Here is a 17,023-nt window from a genome sequence, read left to right as displayed (position 1 = left end):
AATTTTGCATCGTGATTTTTTCATATAACAAGATGTTTTCCACATTATCACAGACTTTTATAAATGTCATTTTAAAAAATTTTTAATTGTTTTGGTGAGGAATATTGGCCCTCGGCTAATATTTGTTGCCAGTCTTCTTTTTTTGCTTGAGGAAGACTGTGTCTGAGTTAACATCTGTGCCAGTCTTCCTCTTTTTTTTTTTAGAGATTGGCACCTGAGCTAACATCTGTTGCCAATCTTTTTTTTCTCCTTCTTCTTTTCCCCAAAGCCCCTAGTACATAGATGTATATTCAAGTTGTAGATCCTTCTGGTTGTGCTATGTGGGACACCACCTCAGCATGGCCTGATGAGTGGTGCCAGCTCCGTGCCCAGGATCTGAACCGGTAAAACCCCGGACTGCCAAAGCAGAGTGCATGAACTTAACCACTCAGCCATGGAGCCAGCCCCCCTTTCTCTATTTTTTGTATGTGGGGTGCTGCCACAGCATGGTTTGATGAGTGGTGTGTAGGTCACGCCCAGGATCCAAACCCGCAAACCCTGAGCCGCTGAAGCAGAGCATGCAAACTTAACCACTACGCCACTGGGCTGCCCGATAAATGTAATTTTTAATGATTGCATAAATTTGTATTATGTGACTGTACCAAAGCTTATCTAACCATTACTTCGTAACTCAGTGTGCAGATTCTTTCTAATTATATATTTAGTGTTTATTCTTAAGATAATTTCCCCTTCTGGGACTTATAGTAAGATCTCTAGAGATATTAAAAAATTTTCTAGGTAGTGCTTTAAATAGATGATTATGTAATAAGCTGATGACAACATAATTGCCTTTCATTTTGGTAGAACGTGTTTATATACTTGAAAAGAACAAGGAAAAATATTGAATCTCCTGGTGTTATTAATGATTGCTTTATCAAGGCTTCTGACCTTTTACTATGTAAATTAAGTGAAAAACAAATATAAAGTAATGCTGGGAGGAGGCAATTAATGTGCTCACTGCAATTTCATCTAGTCAATCAGTATTCTGTGAAGGAAAGGCTTGTTGTCTTGTTACATGACACGGCTTATTCAAAAGCTGCTGCTTTGGCAGATGGTTCATTTTGTCATGGTGGTGCGTGAGTGTCTCAGCCTTTGTTCTTGGACCATTGTGCTGCCTGGCTTCATATGCAGAGCGAGAAAAGCGGAGTTGACTTTTCTTGCTATGTAAGATGCTTAACTTGCTGGATATCCTGTTTCAAGACATTTGTGTTTTCTTCTGTATTCTCACATGTTGGGGCAGTCTGGGGTGGGTAGTGTGACAAAATGGAAAAAGCAAAAAGCTTGAGCTCATGGCTCTAAGTATCAATGTAATTTAGCCACTTGTTACCTGAAGGACCCCAGGTAAGCTCATCTGACCTTTACAAGTCTCAAATCCCCTCCTGTAAAATGGGCGCGATAATGCTCAAGGAAGTTGCTCCCGTGGTGGAAAGAGCACTAGATGTGAGAAGCCTTCCCTTAAAATCTCAGCCTTGCTCACTAGCAAAGTGGCTTTGGAAAAGAGAGATCTTATCTTGGATCCTCAGTGCTCTTCGTCACCACACAGGGCTAATGACAATACTTTACTCACTGGGTAGATGTCGATATTAAGGGAGGCAGTGTAGGTGAAAGCCCCTGTGGAGTGCCTGGCTTTCAGGCTGCTGCCTGTGTCTGCTTTAAACATGACCCCCTACTCAGGAGGCAGCCGGCACTCCCTCAGTGCCCAGCCAGCTCTCCAGTTGTTGCTGTTGGGTTCTTGCGCCCACTAGTTTCTTTTGAAGATGACAAATGTCCACTTAACTCCCAAGTGTGGCGATGGGTTTTTGTCTGCGTCCTGATTGGCCTTTCTCTCACACTCACCCCCCTTCCTCTTCTTTCCAGGGAAACTTGTCTTTTTGCTTCTTGAGTCTCATCCCAAATTTCTAGGATTGTCTCTTTTCAAACTCATTTACTAATTCTTGCTTTTCTCACTGCCCTTTACCTCTGTGTTTCCCAGACTGTTGTCCTTGGCCCTTCTATTCTTTTGTCACCTTTGCACTGACCTAGCAAATGTTATCTTTGCTGATTTTCATGGTGCTCAGGATTCTACCTTATTCTCTATCCACTTTCCTAGTTCCATCCAACAGTTTTTTGGGTCTCTTTGTCCTTCTGGTTGGTCCCTACATACTTCAAGCTCAACGTTTCTAAACCACTGCCTTCAGATCCATCACCCCTAACCTTTTCCTTATTCTGTTTCCATCTTGGTCAATGACTGTATTCTACCCGGTCTCCAAAGCTCTTTTTCTTGATGCTTGTCTTGTCTCTTGCTTCTTCTTCAGCTCCTGTGTCCATTTGAACATCAAATCCTTTTTCCTCTAACTTGTCAATAATAAGTAGATTAGTTGGATTGTGGCATCTTTGATTGTGTCTACATGTCTCTGTATCTCCAGAACCTTATACCGTGCCTGACATATACTATTATTATTATTTTTTCATTGATTTTTTTTATTGTGGTAAGATATACATAAAATTTACCATTTTAACTTTTTAAGTTCACAATTCAGTGGCATTGTGTACATTCACAATGTTGTGTGGTCATCACCACTATGCATTTCTAGAACTTTTTCATCATCTTAAGCAGAAGCTCTGTCCCCATTAACCAAGAACTCCCATTCTCTCTGTTCCCCAGCCCCTGGTGATGTCTACTATACTTTCAGTCTCCCTGAATTTGACTGCTCTAGGTACCTCATATTAGTGGAATCATACAGTATTTGTGTTTTTGTGTCTGGCTTATTTCACTTAGCATAATGTCCTCAAGGTTCATCCACGTAGTAGCATGTATCGGAATTTTCTTCCTTTTTTAAGCCTGAAGAATATACAGTCCTATAGCTTAACAATGGGGATACATTCTGAGAAATGTGTCGTTAGGGCAGTTCCGTTGTGCGAACATCATAGAATGCACTTACACAAACCTAGTTGGTATAGCCTACTACACACCTAGGCTGTATGGTACTGATATTATGGGACCACCATCGTATGTGCAATCTGTCATTGACAAAAACATTGTTATTTGTTTTTGTCATGGTGCATGACTGTACCATTTTATGTATATGCTACATTTTGTTTATTCATTCGTTGACGGACACTTGGATTGCTTCTGCCTTTTGGCTGTTGTGAGTAATGCTCCTGTGAACATGGTGTACAAGTATCTGTTTCAGTCCCTGTTTTCGATTTTTTTGGGTATATCCTGGGAAGTGGAATTGCTGGATCATGTGGTAACTCTATGCTTAACTTTTTGAGGAACCACCATGCCACTGTCCACATTTTACTTGCCCACCAGCAGTGCACGAGGGTCATATGGTTGTCTTTTTCACCATTCTGTCTTGTTTCTCTTTTTTTCTTTAAAGATTTTTTTTTTTAAAGATTTTATCTTTTTCCTTTTTCTCCCCAAAGCCCCCCAGTACATAGTTGTATATTCTTTGTTGTGGGTCCCTCTAGTTGTGGCATGTGGGACGCCGCCTCAGCGTGGTCTGACGAGCAGTGCCATGTCCGCGCCCAGGATTCGAACCAACGAAACACTGGGCCGCCTGCAGCGGAGCACGCGAACTTAACCACTCGGCCACGGGGCCAGCCCCAGTCTTGTTTCTTTTTTTAATGAACAAAAGAGAGAATAAGTAATGCACATTTTGAAGTCTTCATTGATGATATTTGTCTGACCCAATGGAGAGAATCAGGTGTTTAGACATTTGCATGTCAGGAATCGTTTGCTCTGGTTGTTTGCTCTGATGGGTTTTTAAAAAGCCCCTTTTGGGGCTGGCCAGGTGGTGCAGAGGTTAAGTTCATATGTTCCGCTTCTCGGTGGCCCGGGGTTCGCCAGTTCGGATCCCGGGTGTGGACGTGGCACTGCTTGGCACACTATGCTGTGGTAGTCATCCCACATATAAAGCAGACGAAGATGGGCACGATGTTAGCTCAGGGCCGTGCTTCCTCAGCAAAAAGAGGAGGGCTGGCAGTACTTAGCTCAGGGCTAATCTTCCTCAAAAAAAAAAAAAGCCCCTTTTGTAACTCATGCAGCCGTTCCCATAGTTAGTGTGGAAAGGGTCTGGTGTCACTTTTTTGAGTTGAACTGCTACTCTCTTTTGAGCCACTCTCTGATGGGCTTGGCAGCCTCCTGTCCTGCAGAGGCGATTGGAAAAAGCCTCGGGGAACTCGTGCTGACAGTTGAACGCACTCTCGCTGCACCTCGCTCCTCCTGGGGATCTGGCTCCTTGAGGTGGGGCTGGCTTAGTGGCTCATCAGTCGTTGTTCTCCCAGCTCAGTGAGGATGCCTGAAGCTCTGCTGGCTTCTCAGCCTCTTGGCAGTGACCCTCTCCCGCCAAGAATCTGCACACACTCCCGGGGCTAACGTGGCATGCAGGAAGTGGGACTCATTTTAAAGAGCTTCTCTTCTCTCTGGACCCTCAAATCCATGCTGCCTTGACAGCTCTTTAGTTGACTCTTAGTTCTTGGTGGGAGTGTTGTTCTTCTCTAAGCTGCTCCAGAAGTGGGAGTTGCCACGGCGATACTTGTAATGGAAATTAACCTTTCCATGGCAGGGAGATGCCATTGGATGAATGGGTGAGGTGTAGAGAGGTCATGGATTCAGGGTTGTGGGTCTGACCTTGAGCCCCAGCTTCACAGACCACTAGTTTTGTGACTTTGAGCTAATCACTTCATCTCCCTGGACCTCACTTATGTCTTAGTAAAATGGCATAACAATAACACTTACCTTATTTGTTGGTGGAGCATAATACTCTTCCCAATCTCTGATGTCTTTCCTACAAAGGAGATTCGGTTAGGATAACTGCAGGCCCTTCACTCCATCTCTGGAGAGGTAGGGTGACTTACCTGATGCTAAGTTTGGTCCCAATAACCAGTGTTATTGGTTAGCTTAGCTTGCTCTGCTCTGTGGCCACAGAAACCCTGAGTGCTCGTCTGTGCTCCACGTGGGAAGTCGGGTGGTGGCCTCCTCTGGGCGGATGGCCTCCATCTGGCCTGCTCAGTTCAGTACAATTTGTGTCTGGATTAGGAAGGTCTGTGTGCCCGGTTCTTGGCATCAGTGAGCAGTTGCAGTTTCTAAGAAACCACGTCATGTCCTTCAACATGGTCTGTACATGGTAGAAAAGATGATATTTTAGCCTCTGTGTTTTCTTTTTGTTTTGTTTTCAACTTATTTAGGAACTGGATGGAAAAAAGGGGTCCTGCCTATTGGGAACCCCCTAAGAGAGCTCAGCATGATGATGTTGAAAGGTCAATAATATTATTCTTATGAAAACAATTCAAATACTCACTGTGGTTTTTATTTGTTTAAGTGAGAGTATCAGAATCAATTCTGAAAGTATAATTTCAGATTGCATCGGACCACACCTGTAGTTTTTCCTGTGTATTCTTCTTTTTCCTTCTTCCTTAGATTTTTTTATTTTAGATTTGGAAGAAAAGATGTACTTCTTTCTCCTCTTTCTATTCTCTACCTGTTTAGAATACTGTAACTGACTTAATGTGAACATGGTTGTCTCAGACTGTTACTTGGAAGAAACAAGAATAGACAAACTGTGAAATTGTGATGTGCTGGTTTTCATGCCATTGTCAACTCCTGAAATGGCAAATGGCCTGTGAATTTTTTATGATCAAAAGTTTTGGTGATCATATTTTTTTGCTTCTATAAGGAACAATATAGATAGGTGGTAACTAGGCTTTCAGAACATTAAAAATGTCCTGTCTGTCTTCATAATTTCCTTCATTTCTGGGATAGAAAAAATAACTCTCAAGGGCCTTAGGTGCTCTAGTTTGACTGAAATAATTGTTGGATGTTTTGATCAAAATTGAACAAGGTATATTGATGTTATGGGCTGAATGTTTGCGTCTACCTCCAGATCCATATGTTAAACCCTAACCCCTAATGTGATTGTATTTGGAAATGAGGCCCTTGGGAGGTAATTAGGTATAGATTAGGTCATGAGGGACCCTCGTGATGGGATCAGTGCTCTGTAAGAAGAAGAGAAAGAAGAGCTCTTTCTCTGTGCACACGCACTGAGGAAAGACTACGTGAGGAGATAATAAGAAGATGGCCATCTGCAAGGCGCGGAGTGGGCCTCACCAGGAACTGAATCTGCTGGCACCTTGATCTTGGACTTCCCAGCCTGCAGAACTTTGAGAAATAAATGTTAACTGTTTAAGTCATCAGTCTATTTTATTATGTCAGCCGGAGCCGACTAAGACAATTGATTTTTAGTGAAGTTGATTAAGGAGTCCTCACTTCCCACTGACCAAATCATATGCTTATGAGAATGTTCAGATTTGTGGCAAGCTTCCTTCCAGCTTGGCATGTAGAACAGAGGTTAGCAGCCGCATGGCCTAGAGCTCTTTTATCTGTGTTTTTGTGACACTGGGTATTCGTGGTCGGGCCTAAGGTGTGGGACAGGAAGATTCAGTCAACATGGATCTGAATCCCAACTCTGTTCTTCTCTGTATGACTTTGAGCACATTATTTCACTTCCCTGAGGTCATTAAATATTTTTGTTATGAAACAATTTCAAACATAAAGATACAAAGAATAATAAAATAAATCCCCACATATCTATCATCCAGATTCAAAGGTTATCAAGATTTTCATATATTTACTTCATCTTTTGCTTTTCCTACTTGCTGAATTATTTTAAAGAAAATCCCAGAGACATAATTTCATTTCATACCTTCATTCTTTAGTATGCATTGCTAAAAAAATGGACGTTCTCTTGTATAACCACAATGTAAATAATATACCTAAAAATTAATAATCAATTTTGGCTGCTTTTTTTTTTTTTTTTTTTAAAGATTTTATTTTTTCCTTTTTCTCCCCAAAGCCCCCCGGTACATAGTTGTGTATTCTTCGTTGTGGGTTCTTCTAGTTGTGGCATGTGGGACGCCGCCTCAGCGTGGTCTGATGAGCAGTGCCATGTCCGCGCCCAGGATTCGAACTAACGAAACACTGGGCCGCCTGCAGCGGAGCACGCGAACTTAACCACTCGGCCACGGGGCCAGCCCCGAATTTTGGCTGCTTTTAACACCAATCCACAATCAAATTTCCCAGATTGTCCCTGAGTTAATTTTTACACCTTTGAAAGAGAGAGAATAATGCCTTTTTCACCTCCTTTTGGCAGGGATTTTGTGGGAAGGTATTACGTGCCTATTTTGGATCAAAACATATTGAAGTTCCAGTATATACCAGGATCTCTTGCCTTAGAGGTTTTATGGTCTGAATAACCTAGTACAGTCTTTGGCACATACTAAGTCTCAGTAAGATGTAGCTGTGGGCAATGATTGCAGGTGTTTTAGTCATGCTAACTTCGTGCTGAAAACAGGGCTAGTCTCCACTGAAGATGTGATAGAAGTGCAAACTGTGTCTCTCTAGATCTGTTCTCTTTCGTCTGTGAGCATCTCTACATTTCTTTCTCTGGACGGGAAGCCTTCCTTTTCTGCCTAGCATACTTGTATTCATCCTCTATTGTCAGCAGTGAAATTTCTGCAGTAAATATCACAAGTCTCTATGGTATCCTGTTTTACACACATTCAAGATGTGTGTAAAGTATTTGATAATCAATATACTGCAAGGCCAGTCTCATCCCCCCACTGCAGCCAGCAGCATTTTCACCTTTGGTATTTTCCATCCATCCAGCTCTGGTGGTCTAGTGGTTAAGATTCAGTGCTCTCACTAGCGCGGGTTCGTTTTCAGGTCAGGGGCCTGCACCACCTGTCTGTCAGTTGTCATACTGTGACGGCTGCGTATTGCTGTGATGCTTAAAGCTATGCCACCAGTATTTCAGATACCATCAGGGTCACCCATGGTGGACAGGTTTCAGTGGAACTTCCAGACTAAGACAGACCAGGAAGAAGGACCTGGCCACTCACTTCCAAAAGAATTGGCCATGAAAACCCTGTGAATAACAGCAGACCATTGTCTGATATAGCGGAAAGGTGAGAGGATGGCACAAAAAACCAGGCAGGGTTCAACTCTGCTGTACACAGGGTCTCTAGGAATCAGAATCAACTTGACAGCAGTAACAACAAATTTTCCCTCCGGAGCCCCTGTGTTGCCTATACCAGTCAACCCTTTTGATGTCCACAGATGTTATCAACCTTAGCCAGTTTCCTCCTGCATGTACCTCAGGCAACTTCTCTGTCAAGTTTTGTTGTGTGTATACAGCTTATAATGATATATTATTATTCATTCTATGCTCCTGTCATTCTTTCTAATAACGTAGCTAAACCTCCAAATATTATACTCATGGTTTTTGCTTCCAGAGTCCTATGACCCTTTACAAAGACCAAATGTCGCCTCTTCCATGAAGCCTTCTTTGGCGAAATTAGCTGCTCATGTGCTCTTCTCCCAGACTTTGATCCTGCCTCTGTAAAGTCACTTATAAGGAATTATATTTGACATTGTGTTCTCTTTCAACTTGGGACACCCTAAAAGTAGAGCCCACAGTACTTGTGTGTGACTGATGCTCAATGCCACGGGTACATAGTAGATGTTTGCTGAAAGTTGAATGGATGAGCGTAAGAATGAGTAAATTCAGGGAAGGTTAAAAAAAGATAAAGGAAGACAGTAACTTGTTGAGGAAGTGATGTAAGTAGTAGTGAGTGGTGGAATGCCTCAAATGGTTATTTCAGCTGTTTTTTGTTGAAGTAGAAAAACTTGTGAAATTATGCTTCCCCAGCCCAGGGATACCGGGAGAAAGAATGATCTCAGCCAGGGTGACAGTTCTTAGTATTGACAGATGTACCCAGAGCTGCTCTGCAGTTCCCGTGCTTGAAGGTAAACGAAGGGAGGAAGAGGATTTGGTCCAACTGCACTGGATGCTTTTGCTGGCGAATCAGTGGCTGTTATTCTACACTATGTGGACAGAGAATGTGTGTCTTATTTTATGATTTTATTTTGCTCTCCAACAAAGAGTGATTCTTTCCTACCTCTTTGAATAAATGAGGTCAGCCAACCAACGCATGGTTCCTTAATATCTTCTGTGTTCTAAGCACTCTTGAAAAATTAGGGGGAAAAATAAAAAAGACAAGACTCTCTCCCTTTAAGGAGATTGTAGTCCAAATAAAATGTATTTTTAACTGTTCAGCCTTAAAAAACATTTAAAGTGAAAATCACTTACAGTCTCAGCACTTAAAACACTTGGTGAGTTGACCTGTCTTTTGTCAAGGCCTAGAGAGACAGTGAGAATCCACTAGCAATGAGTACTCCTAGCCTCCAGATTCTGATCTCTAAACACTTGGTGAGTTGACCTGTCTTTTGTCAAGGCCTAGAGAGACAGTGAGAATCCACTAGCAATGAGTACTCCTAGCCTCCAGATTCTGATCTCTAAACACTTGGTGAGTTGACCTGTCTTTTGTCAAGGCCTAGAGAGACAGTGAGAATCCACTAGCAATGAGTACTCCTAGCCTCCAGATTCTGATCTCTAAACACTTGGTGAGTTGACCTGTCTTTTGTCAAGGCCTAGAGAGACAGTGAGAATCCACTAGCACTCCTAGCCTCCAGATTCTGATCTCTAAACACTTGGTGAGTTGACCTGTCTTTTGTCAAGGCCTAGAGAGACAGTGAGAATCCACTAGCAATGAGTACTCCTAGCCTCCAGATTCTGATCTCTAAACACCATTTCTCACTAAGAGGATCCAGGGCTCCTTGGAGAAATGGTTTGATTCTAGATCTGGGGCTGGAAATGAGCCAGAAAGATAACAAGCTATTGATGAATAATGGGGTCTTACCTAAAGGACACAGGAACCGACCTGAATGGGCCCCCACTGGCCAAAGATGGGACAATTTGAACATCAAAAAAGAATGAGATGGCAACCAATTGAAACACCAGATATATGAAAATGCCCCAGTTCATAATGATGCTAAGTAATATGTGACTCACTGGTCATCACTGGAGGTGGCTGGGGCACCAGTTCTCTACTCCAGTAAGTAAAGAGAAAGACCCAACCATTTGTTAACCCTCCTTTCTGTGTTTCAGGATAACCAAATGGCTCATGTAGAAAAAATCCTTCCTGGGGCTGGCCTGGTGGCGTAGTGGTTAAGTTCATGTACTCTGCTTTGGTGGCCCAGGGTTCACAGGTTTGGATCCCAGGCATGGACCTAGCACCACTAGTCAAGCCATGCTGTGGCAGCATCCCACATAAAATAGAGGAAGATTGGCACAGCTGTTAGCTCCGGGCCAATCTTCCTCAAACAACAACAACAAAACAAAAACAAAAAAAGAAGAAGAAAAAATCCTTCCTTACTATTTTGTAATCCTTGATAAGATAATAGATCTGGGCAACAATGTATAGCAGATGCTCAAATCCATTAGGAGAAAGGTTGATAGGAACTTTCTAATGGATGGATCACACTAACAATTGAACGTAAGCATTTAACTCTGGAGACTCCACTAAAATGATACCAAAGTCGTCAGCCGGTGGGAAAGCTGAGAGGCATTCCAAGTTCCTGTGCCCTGTAGAAGCTCCAGAAAGCAGTAGGCACTCTGGATGGGAGTGTGATGAGAGCAGTAGAAGTAGGAGAAGTTGCTGAGAGTCATCTCATGAGTTGGTTATATCCTCAGATCTCCTCCTCTGCTCCTGGAGCAGGTGGCTGTCCCTCTTCCACCCCAGCAGAAGACTGGTATTTCACCTGATGGCAGTTGAAAAGAATGTGTATCTGGCTGGGAGTCACCAGGCACAGCTCGAGAGGAGGGCCCCACCCAAATCAAGGGGAATAAGTGAATATTGAGATGTTCATCCCTTCACTTGGCTTCCATAGAACTCTGAGAATGCCCACAGCCAGGCTTGTACCCCACGGAGGCAATTCTTCCATGGAAAAACTACCAGACCAAAAGAAAAGGCCCCAAGCAGAAGCACAGTAGGATCCCTAATGAACCAGCACAGCAGGAGTGCCATGCGGTGAAGCCCATAGCCGCTGGGCCCCACTTATGTGCGTTATTCATGTGCGTTATAGTACTCAATGTCTACACTCTTGTCTCTATAGAAAAGCCATTCGCAGCTAAGCTGAGTAATATACCACAGGTACTTTTCCTTCTTGGGTAGCTTTGCAAGTGCATTAGGCATCACAAATGAATTCATTTCCGTCTTCATTTTGGCAGTGTTTACTGAGAGAGCATAATTCAGCTTAATAAGATATCTAAACCATGAGCACTCTGCCTAATAGGCAAATTAGGTCATTTGCATGCTATCAGCTGCAGCTCTTTGGCAGATTTATCATCTATAAATTGAAGGTGATTTGATTATTGAAATAATTTTGTTCATGTTGCAGATTAACATTACTGTATTGTATTCAAAATTAATTCTGGTCGCATTTCTGCCCTCCTGCTCTCTAGAGAATGATGCTTGGACACAGAAAACTCCTGTGGCAGCAGTTTGCCCCTTTCTGTGTGTGCCTGAGATCTATGAAGTCCTTGGCTGGATATTTGTTGTTTATGGTCACCAGTCTTAGTGGAGCACTTGGCCTCACTTTGTGGCCATTTACTCTTTCTCTGTCGACTTTCTCCCATTTCCTTCAGTGCAATTGCATGGTAATGATTACAGTTAGCAATTGTTTCACTGTTCTCAGTGCTCATCTGTACCAGTCACTGTTTTCTGATGTGTTATCTCATTTGATCCTTAGCAATTCCTTAGTTAGGAAGTTAAGGCTCAGAAAGGCTGAACCGCTTCCCCTAAGGTGGTCACACACAGACAGGGAGAGACCTAGAAAGTGTCTGTTTATTGGGACCTGGTCTAACTCCGTTGCCCTAGGTCGCCCGGATGGTTGTGTCCTCCCATTACTCTTCTCCCCAAGTCCTCCATCTCTCCAGTTGGCAGTGACGGAGAAAGTAGAGGCCTGGAGGGAACTCCCTTTCCCACACCCATCCCAATTCCTAACTTTCCTCCTTCTTCTAAACAGCGTAGGGAGAAGACCGCAGACTTACTGCCAGACACACCATCTTTGACAAGTGGTTTAACTTCACTTGGTCTTAGTTTTTTCATTTGCAAAATGGGCACAGTAATGGCTGCCTTCCTGAGTTAGTACGAGTTTTAGCGCAGGAAAGTCTCTTGAGCTCTGGAGTGTTACAGAGTCTGTGAGCGTGTGTCTAGAGCATGTCCTAGACAATGAGCAAGCGTTATTTATTATTACCTATGTCCTGTCTTCTTCCCTCCTAGTGAAAGGGATGGGGACGGGGTGAGAAAGACAGTCTTACCTCACAAAGCTCTATTTTTATACCAAAAACGTTGACTTGTGGTTGTTCACTTAAATATCTATTATACAGATGGACTATAAAACCCTTGGGGACAGGGCCTGGCATTTGTCTTGGTACCTAGTAATTGCTGGAAAAATATTTAAATAATAAACTGATTCTCCAGTCCTGCCTGCCTATTGACTTTCTTGGAATTTGGTAAGGATTTATTCTGTTGGAAAATGAAATCTCCTAGGAGATCGTAACTTAATTTCCTTTTTATCCATAGGTCCTTAAAGGGAGCAGCTGCTAGTGATTATTTGAATAAATTGAATAAAGCTTCTACTTTTTGTTTCTTGTGGTCACTGCTTCTTTATTTCTGTCAGAAGATTAGACTCATTGGGCTGTCAGGGGTTGGGTAGAGAATTTTATTTTTGCTCAAAACAAAAGAAAATCCAGAAGGCTCTCACTTTTGCTTTTGTTTAATTAGCCTTTATTTTGTTTTTATTTTCTCTTCAGAAAAGAAAGACGTGACCCAAAGCCTGGAGAACTATACGTCCAAATGTCCTGGGACGATGGAACTCATCACTCTCCCAGATGGCCTCGTGCTGCCTCCGGTGCCCTTCACCAAACTGCCCATTGTCAGGTAGGACAGACCCTTCTGGAATGCGAAGGGTGCCCTGTGCTCCAGAACGTTTCCCTTCAGTCTGATAGTGAAGGTGGGTCTTCAGAAGCATTTTCATTTTTTGTTGGCTATGTATGTGGTCCAATACCTCATGAAATCTCAGCAGCCGCCCTATGAGGTGTGAGTATTTTATAGACGGGAGAGTCAAGGCCAGTGCCTTATGTAACTGCCATAGTCGTGTGCCTGTGAGATGGCAGAGCCAGATGCAAACCCCTGTCTGTCTGCTTCCAAAGCCCACGTCCTGAGCACTCTGCTGTGATTGAAACAAACTCAACCTGTCACTCTTCTCCTCACAAGCTTCCAGCAGTTCCCCGTTTTCCTAGACTGGGATCCCTCACAACACAGCACAGCTCTTCGGACAGACCAGGCGCCTTCCCACTCGTGTGCCTCTGCTCCTGTTCCACCCTCTCCCTGGAGTTCATCTTTCTTCTCCTTGACTTTATTCTTTCCTGATACTTCCTCCTGCTGTCACCACCCTGCCGTTGGTTACAAGAGACTTCTGGCTTTCCATAGCTCCCACTGCCCACCTCTCTCACAGTGTTTGCACTGTGTGCAGTCCTGGAATCCCTTTTTATGTGACTGTCTCTCTTCACAGATTGTAAGATTTTAGGGAGCAGAGGCCCTTTGGCACGTGCAAAGTGGGTACTAAAAAAGGTTTCTGAACTACTCTCCTGAAATGATTTCTGATTTTCTGAAAGATTTGTTTGAAGACTGAAAAGAAACAGTTGAGACTTGATATTTTGCTGTTCATAGAAGTGCTATGACCTTAGGATACCATGTGATGAAGATGCTAAGCATCTTTGAAATGCTCTTCGCTTGGCTGTTGTTTCTCAGGTTCCACTTGGCCTTGCGATACTGTGGAAGGGGCTTGGGTGTGCCTCCCAGGTCCATGACATTACATGAGCAAGTCCCTTTACCTTCCTGGGCGTCAGTTTGCTTATCAGAAAAAAATTAAGAAAGAAAACCCATGACATTAGGTCATTAGAAGAATTCAGTGAAGTAACATGTAAAAGCGTGTGGTCTGGTGCTTAATAAATGTGCGTTTTCTCTCTCCATGCGTTTCCTTGGGGACAAGTGTAATACTGCCAAATGAAATGGTTTTGTTCCTGAAGCGAGAAATGTATGCTCCTGAGAAGTGAGGGCAGAAAGGGTCAGTGTGCACAGAAGTCCCTGGCAGGCTACCCTTGAATTTTAAGAGGATGTCCCAATGGGCACTCGTGTAGTTCATCAGACAGAGTTGGCAGGCTGCCCCATCTAAAAGTTGGCTAGGCTGTGGCCTGAAAAGGTGCTCTTGCTGCTACTTGGAATTTCCGGGAGCAGACCTGCAGTCCCTCAGCGTGGAGGGCCCCCTGGGAAGGGTGCGGTGGTTCTGCTGTGCGTGCTGCTTCCTCATCGCTGATACAAACTGGGGAGGTCAGGGTCCTTGCTGGGCCTTTCTGTGGTAAGACTTAAAGTGGAATGTGTTTGATTTGGCATTTTTTTAAAAAATTAAAGACTAGAAAAGTCTTTCTTCATAATTTTTTATCATCATGACCTGGATAATTTGTACATTTAGATAGCCATGCATAATAGAATATCCTGAACCTAGTAGAACATTCTGGGCTTTTGATGCTGCATCTAGACCTCCACGCTCTCAGGCCTTTTGTCAGTGGAGCTGGGGAGGGTTGGTTCTGGCATTTTATTGGGACTGAGGGAGAAAGTGCTCCTTCTCCTCGGAGAGACACTGGAAGAGAAACAGGCTGGGTCACAGAGGCAGCCCGGGGTGGAAGTTGGGTCTCTTGGGTTTGTTCTTCACTAGTGGCCTTGGGCCTTGGCCTCTGTGAGACTTAGTTTCCTTGTCTTTAAAATGGGCTTAAAAATTGCTCCTCACAGGGTTGTTTGTTTTGTTTTAGCTGAGCTGATACGTACAAAAGCATGGAGCCTGGTGCCGGGCACATGGTGAGTGCTCAGGACATCTTAGTTTTCTTCTTGGAGACATTTTTACACCTATATTTTTAAACAGTGAAAACTGAAGAAAATGCTGTAATATTAACATTTCAATCCCTTAGCTGTTTAAAAACATTAGCGAGAACAGTTTGGGTAAAAGCAGGATAGTCTGACATTTGGGCAAGTACTGTTAAGCCTGCTCTGAATGTGGTTTTTTGGCAGTGTGTCTCTTTACCATCAGGGTCTCTGTGGCCCGTGTTGAACTCCCTTCTGAACAGCTTGATCAGCCTTGCCCTGGGACCCAGGGCCATTTGTCTTGCCCAGTGTGGTCATGGACTCTTTTTAAAAATCTGATTTTATGTATTACCCACCATTTGTGTAAATGCGTTTTTAATAGATTTGGGGGACTTTGAGCTAGAGAAATAAGCCCTGTTTGTCCTGGTGCCTCATTCCTCCCTGATCTCTTTGAAAACTGAAAAGAAATACTGTGCAAGATTAGGTACAGGAAACCCAGTGGATGGGTTCTTTAGCAAAATGGAAGGAAATTTCTTTGGAACATTTAGAAAGTCAGAGTCTCACAGACTGCTTTGCTCCCCATTGCTTATAGAACAAGATCCAATTTGCTTGCTTTGTGGGGCTCACAGGCTCTCTGTGGCCAGCTCCGTCTCCCGACTTTGATTGTAAGCTCCTGTTCCTCTGGTCCCGCCAGCACCCCCGCCCTTGTGGGACACTCAGAGGCGGCCAGACGTGCACCGGGGCTTATTCCTTTGTTCAGGCCTCGTCTTCTGCGGGCAGTGCCTTTGCCTCCCTTCCTCCGCCTGATGGTAGTCATCTTTCAAGGTTTAGTTCAAGGATTATCTCCTCCATAAAGCCTTTGCCTAAAGCCATCCAGGTAGAGATAGCTACATCTTCTGTATAAATTATGAATCCTTTCAGCAGCGTTTGCTTACTTTAATGTGTTGGTCAGATTTGATTTTTGTGCTGTTTTCCCAAATTTTTGCCATTTGAATGTATGAAGAATGAGGATAAATGTGATGTCCTTGCTCCACAATTCTTCAGCCTCTATCACTTTTCTTTTTCCTTGTCAAAGTAAGATCTTTTTTCTCCGAAGATACACCATGGATCATACTTCCAGAACATGCTATATGCTGTTTCCTTCTCTAAACTTCTCTCTGTCACAATTATGTGTGACGGATATTGATGCATAAACATTTCTTTAGGTTTCAGAAAGGAAAGACAGTAACTAAAATTTATTGATGTATCTTATGTTTGCCAAGCATTAATGAACTCTCTTCATGTAAAATTGGAAAAACTAAGATTTTGTTCGGTAGTCTTGTATTCAAATCCTTTATTTTGCAGTTAATTGAGTGACTTTGATTGAGCCCTGTTTCCTCTTCTCGAACTTGGGTTGGTGATACAATCCTCTCATATATGGATCAAGTAGAAATGCAGGAATGCGATTTGTGAGCAGGAAAGCTCTCTGCAGACACGAGTTCTTACGGAAGTTTGAGGGGTCTTCCTCTCATTCTTTAGAAGTCACTTTGCTATTCCCTGCCAGGTGTGACTTGTTTGTATGTTACATTGAGTGAACTGAACTAAGGTCCGTCACTCTCTCAAGAAATGCTGAATGAAAGGTAACTTTATTTATTTTTTAATTCATGTTATCCACAGCCAGCCAGTCTCAGAGCTGGAAAATCGAAGAGTGGTAATTATGTTGACCCAGACGTCTTTTTTGCTCCTCATATTAGCAGATCATTGTCTCACTTCTCAGAATATTGAACCAGTTATGGAGCTGGTGAACTCTGGTGTGGAAAGGAATCTTTCACTGTGAGGTTACTGTAGACACGATGGTGGGTTTCCCCCTTTTTCTTTCTTTCTCTCTCTTTTTTTTTTAACCAGATAAAATACCAAATCACTGTTAGAAGGTATGTGTTTTGCTTGGTCTCTCTGTGCCCAAGTTTTATCATTTGGAAAGTAAAGAGTTGGTCGTTCTTCTTCATTTCACAAAGATGTAAGTGCCGGGATTGGTACTAATTGCCCAGATGTAGAGATAGAAGATACATCTCTTACTTTAGAGTTCTAGCCTAGTGGGGGAGACAGGCAAGTGTTACCATGGTTAACCTCCTTCCCCATGAGGAGCTCTGACACCTGTGCTGGGCTGCTGCCACTCCCACGGACCCTTCTCGCCTGCTCA

At 43.2% G+C, this 17,023-nt stretch overlaps 1 protein-coding gene across 13 annotated transcripts in view; it reads left to right on the top strand.

The window, feature by feature from the left end:
• Window positions 1-17,023, top strand: part of TRAPPC9 (trafficking protein particle complex subunit 9) — a 623,416-nt gene that overhangs the window by 111,474 nt on the left and 494,919 nt on the right. For all 13 annotated transcript variants that reach the window (XM_044781131.2, XM_044781133.2, XM_070481660.1 and 10 more), the window contains one exon: window positions 12,738-12,864. In XM_044781131.2, the coding sequence (XP_044637066.1) occupies window positions 12,738-12,864 (127 nt within the window). The remainder of the gene's footprint in view (window positions 1-12,737; window positions 12,865-17,023) is intronic.

The sequence above is a fragment of the Equus asinus genome, chromosome 12, assembly GCF_041296235.1.
Source record: "Equus asinus isolate D_3611 breed Donkey chromosome 12, EquAss-T2T_v2, whole genome shotgun sequence".
NCBI classification, from domain to species: Eukaryota; Metazoa; Chordata; class Mammalia; order Perissodactyla; family Equidae; genus Equus; species Equus asinus.
Note: the sequence above shows the minus strand (reverse complement) of the source record. Positions and strands in the feature narration are given on the sequence as shown.